This window comes from Herpailurus yagouaroundi, unplaced genomic scaffold, assembly GCF_014898765.1.
Source record: "Herpailurus yagouaroundi ecotype Mexico unplaced genomic scaffold, PumYag 185, whole genome shotgun sequence".
Lineage (NCBI taxonomy): Eukaryota > Metazoa > Chordata > Mammalia > Carnivora > Felidae > Herpailurus > Herpailurus yagouaroundi.
Genome location: NW_024412416.1, coordinates 5,053,093 through 5,061,807, shown reverse-complemented (window position 1 = coordinate 5,061,807; position 8,715 = coordinate 5,053,093). Strand labels below are relative to the sequence as shown.

At 42.4% G+C, this 8,715-nt stretch overlaps 1 protein-coding gene across 1 annotated transcript in view; it reads right to left on the bottom strand.

Moving 5' to 3' along the window:
• Window positions 1–8,715, bottom strand: part of IQGAP1 (IQ motif containing GTPase activating protein 1) — a 108,887-nt gene that overhangs the window by 72,092 nt on the left and 28,080 nt on the right. The window contains exon 3 of the mRNA XM_040493586.1: window positions 1,205–1,361. Within this exon, the coding sequence (XP_040349520.1) occupies window positions 1,205–1,361 (157 nt within the window). The remainder of the gene's footprint in view (window positions 1–1,204; window positions 1,362–8,715) is intronic.

The following is an 8,715-nucleotide window of genomic DNA, read 5'->3' as shown; positions in this document are numbered from 1 at the left end:
AAAAAAAAAAAAATAGAACCATCTAGGGAATCTTCCTGTAGAGTTGAGCCTTACAGAACATGATCTTTGGAGTCCAATTATATTGGATTCGCCTCCCGGCTTGGCCGTCTACTGCTGACACCAGGCAAGTCACTTCACCCTGTTGAGTTTCCCCATCTGTAACACCCACTGTATGTGTTTGGTGTAAACACACAAGGGGAAAATGTCCATAAGGCACTCAGTGTGGTGGCTGGCAGAGAGAAAATACTTACAGACTGACATATTAAACATATTAATCAGGGTTTGGATACCACACATACAAATATCCCCCTCTAAACCTCTATGTCTGCTATTTTTTGGCAAGATTCACTCTCCAGACGGGAGGAGGGGCAGGACTATTATTTTTATTGCTATACAGTCTCTACTCTTCTTTAAGTGTCTTCTTGCTGTGTCCCACACGGTACGCCACTCGACAGAGTTGCCTTCAGAAAAGGAAAGTTTCTCTTTGGGATGTCAATTTTGGTCTGCCTACACCCCTGTCGTCCTCTGAATTTAAACACGAAACGTAAAAATCTCTTTTGATTCTGTCTTCATCCTTGGTTCATTCCAGGTTCTGGCCCAACTCCTATCACTGCCCCGCTTCTATCTGCTCTTGGTTTTTCAATCCTCCACCTTTTATGCTCATCCTTTTCCAAAGAGGCGCTCGTGGGAAAGCTCCCCCACAACAGATTTTGGTCCTTGTCAACACTCCAACTTAACCAAGCAGTCTTCTTTTTCAGAGCCCTGGGCCACAGGAATCAAACCCTTTCACGTACCTCAATTTCCTGAAATTGGATTGCTTTCCCAATTTACCTTGAACTCCAGGGGGACCTTTTTTCCCAAAGTTGCTATTGCTTTCAGTTTGCCAACAAATCTCAGTGCTTGGTGAAGATTAAAGTAGTACTCCCCCCCTAGTTACTTCCTCTACTTTTTAAGAAATGAAAAATCCATCAAGGACCATGAAGATTTCTAGGTACACACCATCATAAGAATTATATCAGAAATACAGATAGCCATCTTTTACTACTCCGACTTTGCACCCTTTTCTCCACTCTGCCAGATGCCTTATTTTGTCGGAATAAACACACCTACACATATTTCTCAATAACTCTTACACAGGATAAAGTCCACTAACCTTCTCTCCTAAGTTTATGGAAATTAAAGCACCGAGCGAAGAAGGACTCACCCTGTATCTGGTCTGCTCTCGATCGTAGATTTTCTTCAGGGACACCACTTTGGGAGAGAAGAAGTTTCCTAGTTTGGCAAGGTAGACCCCATTCCTAAGGCCCTCCTCCAGCTCTGTGGTGGGAGGCAGGTCTTCCCCGAGGCATGCTTCCATCCACCTGCACAAAAGGGGAGAGGACATGAGAAGAGAGGGAAGGTCTGAGCTCTTCCTTAAGAGACTTTGAGCCTCATTTCCCTTCTTGTTGGAGGAGTTTAAGTTCAACATAAGCAATACTCCTTTAAGATCCAATTGCACCCACATCTTTGTCCTGACCCGGTCAGATCTCAGAGGCGAGGAAATTGCGGAAAACCCCAAGCATCACGGCCACCTTCTTCTCCACACGGCTCCCCTCTCCCATCACAGCAGACACCTGGCTCCTCAGACCCCAACTGCCCAGGAACCTCGGGCTCTAACCCTCAGTCCCTAAGTTATTCCTGCAGAACTCCTAAGAAAAATCATTTATAACTGAAGCCATGATGTCAACTGTTCAGAAATTTAAATTTATTGATGTTCTTTTCCAGTTTCAGAATCCACAGTGAATTTCTAGGTTCAGATTTTGAGGTTGTTTTGGGGTTACATGAATAGCCAATCATCTCAGCTAAAATAGGGAAGGAAATGCCAATGGAAGCAGTAAAAATTAATTCGTGTTTTTCAGAGGATGGGGGGAGGAGGCTGTCAAGGGGAAAGGAAAAGAAAGTTACATTTCTCCTAGAAGACCTCTCCAGAGATGTCAGGCAGGCCCAAGATAAAATAAAGCACATCTGCATATATTTGCTGCCAACAGAAATGTAGGTAACTAAAAATCATTTAAGGCAATGGTTTTTTTAAACCATTTTTAAGTCACAGAATCCTTTGAATATCTAAGGAAATCCCTCCCCAGAAAAAAATGGAGTCTACCTTGCCATGTACTTAAATTTAATATGTCATTTCAGAGATTTCAGACTCCAGATTAAAAACCCCTAATTTAAAATTACTCTACTTGGGGCACCTGGGTCCTGAGTTCAAGCCCCACAATGGCCATAGAGCTTACTTTTATTTATGTGTGTGTGTGTGCGCGCGCGCGCGTGCGTAAAATTATTCTACTCAAATTTTACACAGCCAATGTTATCCCCACATTCTGGTATCCCCACATACTGGTAAAAAACTCCCCAGACACTGGCTGTTGCCTGGTCTATTTTACTAGTGTTAAATTGTGAAAAGACAAAAAAAAAATATTGAAAGACATAGCCAACTGAAGTAAAAACTACATTTACTGCCAAGCAGGACAACATAAAAATGAAGCATTTATAATGTTCACTGACATACAGAAGTTTAAATTAAAAGCCAAGTAAAATTGGAAGAAACATTTAACTATCCCATATTTTATAGACACACACACATACCCGTGAAAATTTACATGAAAACACTAATGTACCAATAGAAAAACAGGCCACATAATATGTACATGTATCTATGTATTTTTATATAATTCTTTGTATTAATAAAATTGTTTCAAGGATATACCAAACTTAGATTTATCGTACTTCTGTAAATTGTTGCTTTTTAAATAAACTGTTCCTTTTATAATTCAGAATACGCTTTCTTGTATTAATTCTATCTTTCCAAACTGAGATTACTGCTCAGAATTTTTATAAAATGACAAGGAAAAGCAACAATTTCCTTGTTTTTCTCAGGTTCTATAAATAGTCATATGTGCTTAAGTAAATAAATACTGGCTGGGTATAGGCATGGCCGGGGAATTTTGTGATTATTCCCCCTACTCGATGATAATAAGTTTTCACCTCTGGCTTTTCTTTCAGGTAGTAGAACTTAAAGGTCACGGGGTCGGGGGCAGGGGGAACAAATGAGTTTTCCAGAAGAGTTGTCACAGTAACTAAAACTAGATACTAACTAACTGGTAACTGTTGCAAAACCCAAACTACACCTCCGCAAGAGCCCGAAGACCAGAAGGGCAATGTGGAAAAAGAATGCAGGTCGCCGGTGTGGAAAGCAGCTGTAGCCCAAGGGCACATCTCATAGCATCGGCCCTCCGATATTTTACTGCTAAACAGCTCGTGGCAAACGCCTCCTGGCAGCCGCCACTCTCAGGGGACAGTCTAACTTGCGTTCTCATTAACAGAAACAAACCTAGAACGGTAGTCTAAGCCAAAACCAGCCCTTCACCATGTAATGGCCCGAGGAAAAAAGTACTTAATTTTCTCCTCCAAACACAGTAAACACATACAAGACTACGGAGGAAGAGCAGTGTGTGCTTTTGCCTCGAATCGGAGCCAGTTTCCAAATGTGTTCTGGTTGTCCTCTGAGACGACCACACCAAAATCAGAGTGCAAGGAGGACCACCGCAAGGTCCCCCCCAAGCCTTCACCCTGTCCCCTCCCTGGGGGACAGTCCTGAGTCACAGGAAGGCTCAGAAGTTCTGTGCGGTCAAGGACACGGTGCGCGTCACACGATGCCAGGCCGGAAGAGCCGACAGTGAGCTGGTGAAAAGGGGTACAGGAGGGCAAAACACAGTGCGTCTCTCCACCGGCCCCAAACCAACACTGCCCTCCAAGTCACCACACGTGGGGTGGACTCTGCTTCGCGACAGAGTACCACGTGGTTCGTGGCTGAGAATAAAGTAAGTTGAATCAGGCCCAAACCGCTTTGAAAAGTTAAGAGCCCGAAGCAGGGTGCTACGTTACTCTGTCATTTTCAATGTCAGCAGAAGTCTAGATTCTACCATGGTCCCAAGAATATACCACAAACTCGCCTGTCTGCCCTCCACAGCCATCTGAGACATTTCCCCCTCTGCCACTAAACCACAGAATCACAAGACGAGAGCCAGGAACTTAAAGCACTTCTAGGGCAAATCCCTTTGGGTTTTGTTTTTTTTTTTAATATAATAATACATATCTATTAGAAAAACTTATTAGACATTTCTTAATATTTTATGAATATTTTCCATGTTATTATATAATTTCCGAAGACTAAGTTACATAAAAATTCTACCAAGTGCTTAATTGGTCACCTATGTTGAACACTTAGTCACTTCCAAATATTTTCAACTATTAAATAATCCTCCAAGGAACATGTCTGTACACAAGTTCTCCTGTATTTACACTTAATTCCTAAGGAAAGGACTTTAGAAGTATAACTCCAAAATAAAAAATTATACACATTAAAGAAACATTTTTTTATTGTCCAAAAGCTTACCCAAAGGCTATACATATTTGCACAAGCCCCTCATTTTACAAGTTAGAGTAAGGCCTACCCAAGGTCACCTGCTAGCTAGCAGCAAAGGCAGAATAACCAGGCCCTGATTCCTAGCTAAGAATCCTCCCTCAGTAAATGACTGCCTTTACCACGTCACTCCAAGAGCCTAACAGGGCTGAGCTCCATAGGACAGTCTAAACACGGCAAAGTGTCAGATAACCCTCCCAGGAAAAAGGCTGGTATCTCTCCACCTCCTGTCCACTAAATAGGGTTTTAAGTATTTCAGTTTAACTCTAAACCCACCACTGATTCTCAACTCAGATAGAGTTTTCTTATAAAACATAAGCATTTAATTTGGCTTTATAAGTACATTTTTTTTTTTAAGATTTTATTTTTAAGTAATCTCTACACCCAATGTGGGGCTCAAACTTAAAACCCTGAGATCAAGTCACATGTTCTACCGACTGAGCCAGCCCAGTGCCCTTTGTTTTAAAAAAATTTTTTTAATAAATCTACATATAGATCCCTTACACTGCACACAAAAATCAACTCAAAATGGGTCAAAGATTGAAACCTAAGACCTGAAACCATACACTCCTAGAAGAAAATATTGGATCTAAGCTCCTTGACATCAGTCTTGGCAATGATTTTTTTGGATTTGACACCAAAAGCAAAGGCATCAAAAGCAAAAATAAACAAAAGTGGGACTACACCAAACTAAAAGCTTCTGCAGAGGCAAAGGAAACCATCAACAAAATGAAAAGACAACCTATGAAACTGAAGAAAGTAACTGATAGAAGGTTAATATCCGGGGGCGCCTGGGTGGCTCAGTTGGTTAAGTGACCGACTCTTGGTTTTGGCTCAGGTCATGATCTCACAGTTTTGTGAGTTCAAGCCCAGCATCAGGCTCTGCAGTGGCGACGTGGAGCCTGCTTGGGAGTCTCTCTCTCCTCTCTCTGCCCCTCCGGGCTGCTTGCATGCTCTCTCTTTCTCTCTCAAAATAAATAAACATTTTTTTAAAGGTCAATATCCAAAACATATAAAGAATTCAAGGGTGCCTGGGTGGCTTGGTCAGTTAGGCGTCCAACTTCGGCTCAGGTCATGATCTCACGGTTTGTGAGTTCAAGCCCTGCGTCAGGCTCTGTGCTGACAGCTCGGAGCCTGGAGCCTGCTTGAGATTCTGTGTCTCCCTCTCTCTCTGCCCCTCCCCCGCTCTGTCTGTCAAAAATAAACATTAAAAAAATTTTTTTAATTAAAAAAAAAAGACAGTTAAACGTCTATAAGGCAATAAAGTATTTTCTTAAAGAAAAGATAAACTGGAGGAAAAATCTGCAACACATAACAAGGAATTAATAACCTCCTATAATCTTTACAAGGAATTAATAATCTATAATCTTTACATGCATATGTACATTTTTTTTGCATATGTACATTTTAAGTGCTTGAAATAAATAAAATAACAAATATTTCCCCCAGAGAAATGGACTAGAAACACAAACAGGCAACTCATAAGAGAATGTAAATGTGGGAAGGCCAGCTGGTGCAGCCACTCTGGAAAACAGTATGGAAGTTCCTCAAAAAGCTAAAAATGGAACTACCCTACGACCCAGCAATTGCACTACTAGGATTTACCCATGGGATACAGGTGTGCTGTTTTGAAGGGACACATACACCCCCATGTTTATAGCAGCGCTATCGACAATAGCCAAAGTATGGAAAGAGCCCAAATGTCCATCGGTGGATGAAAGGATAAAGAAAATGTGGTATGGGGGCGCCTGGGTGGCTCAGTCGGTTGGGCGGCCGACTTCGGCTCAGGTCACAATCTCGCGGTCTGGGAGTTCAAGCCCCGCGTCGGACTCTGGGCTGATGGCTCGGAGCCTGGAGCCTGCTTCCAGTTCTGTGTCTCCCTCTCTCTCTGCCCCTCCCCCGTTCATGCTCTGTCTCTCTCTGTCTCAAAAATGAATAAAACGTTAAAAAAAATTTTTTTTAAATAAAAAAGAAAATGTGGTGTGTATACATGTATGTATATATATACATGTATATATATACATACATGTATATATATATACATGTATACACACACACATATATATGTATACACACACACCACACACACATACCACACACAACGGAGTATTACTCGGCAATCAAAAAGAATGAAATCTTGCCATTTGCAACTACGTGGATGGAACTGGAGGGTATTATGCTAAGTGAAATTAGTCAGAGAAAGACAAAAATCATATGACTTCACTCATGAGGACTTTACGAGACAAAACAGATGAACATAAGGGAAGGGAAACAAAAATAAATAAAAACAGGGAGGGGGACAAAACAGAAGAGATTCATAAATATGGAGAACAAACTGAGGGTTACTGGAGGGGCTGTGGGAGGGGGGATGGGCTAAATGGGTCAGGGGCACTAAGGAATCTACTCCTGAAATCACTGTTGCACTATATGCTAACTAATTTGGATGTAAATTTTAAAAAATTAAAAATAAAATTAAAAAAAAAGAATGCAAATGGCCAGTAATTATAGGAAAAATTCTTAATCTCACTACTAATCAAAGTAAAGTAACAATAATGCCGTATTCGGCTATCAGACTGGCAAAGATAAAAAGGGACAATAGCAACTTACCATCCAATACATGGGGAAACCCCACATTCTTGCACTGTTCCAGAAGGAAATCTGGCAACGTGTACCATCATTAGTAAACTTCGAGAAACTTCCATAAAAGGCAAAGGGTTGCTTCACTTTAAGATATGACTTGCTGACCTGTGGCGCGGATGGCTAAGTGAAAGAGGCTGCCAGCCGACGAGGCTGGGACACAAGACCAGAATGATAAATTCATGCCGGAAACATGTTCAGCTTGAAACAAGAACGGGACATCAGGTGGTGACATCCTACAGGCAGTGGAAAGTCTGAAAGACTCAGGACAGAGGCCCAGCTGGAGACCCCAGTGTGAAGAGGGGCACCACGGGAGTGGAAGAGCTCACCAGAGAATCAGACGTTGAGCAAAATAAAATATGGTCAAGGGACGCCTGCCTGGATGGCTCAGTCAGAGGAGCATGTGACTCTTAATCTCAAGGTCATGAGTTCGAGTTCCGTGTTGGGAGTAGAGATTACTTAACAAAGTAAATAACTTAAAAAATAAATAAATGATCAAGACTGTGCCTCAGAGAACACCAACACTATTACAAAGAGAGAACAGTCACTATGGTAAAATGAGAACCGTGGCAGAATCACATGATGGCAAGCAAGGAAGGACAACTTGTCAGGAAGCTGCAGAGAGGTGAACGGCAGAGAAAAGGACGCGGCAAACAAGGAAGCAGGTCCCATCCTCACGGGGGACCTCAGTGGAGTGGTGGAGCATGAAGAGTGAGATTACACTAGGAAAGTAAGTAGAAGTGGGGAACTAGAAACAGCCAAAGTAGACTTCTTTTTCGGGAAGTTAAGAAGTAAGAGAAATCGGAGGAATGGAGAAAGGGTAGATCTGAGGTGGTGGCACCTCTCTCTGTTGATGACTCACGAAGAGGCAGTTATTTGCAGGCCGCAAGAAAGGAACAAGTGCACAGGGGACTAAAGATACAAGAAATAAAGAAGGCAAGGCTCTGAACAGTACAGGGGGCAGCTCGTTATAGACAGGAACATACCCACTTCTTCCGTGAGAAATGAAGGAAGGAAATAAGAATGAGCAAGAATGACTAGTAATCTAACTAACGTCTCTGAGCTTCAGGTTCCTGTCTGCAAAAACACCTAGTCTCATAAGACTGTTCTGAAGATCAAATGAGAAAATGCATACCAGCAACAGACTCTAAGTAACGGTAGCCGTGTATCTGTGTTACAAGTACATGCACGAATTAGCTAGATTGCAGAAATAAACCTGCTTCTAGAGTCTGACACCTAGTAACCTGCCTAATACCTGCCTACCTTGTCCTATGATAGCACTGTCACAGGAACCTCATACTTGGCCCTACCCATTCCACCCCTGCAGCAAGACAAAGAAATCACTATTCAGAGAATTCTTAGTGTGGTAAGCCCTAAAACAAGCCCAGACCTAGAGCATATGGAGGCAAGAATCAGGGTGGGACTCAGAATTAGGGGTCTGTGAGGAGGAAACGGGTTGAACAAGTTCTGCAGAGCACGTGACTTCAGCGGTTTCCCAGCTCTGTGCAATACAGAAGGGGAACAGACCAATGCCGGAACTGACGCTCCACACCATTGAGATTCAGTTCCTCCAGGAGCCGCTCCTCCCCTCCTCCGGTTACCACACCCGGCGTGCA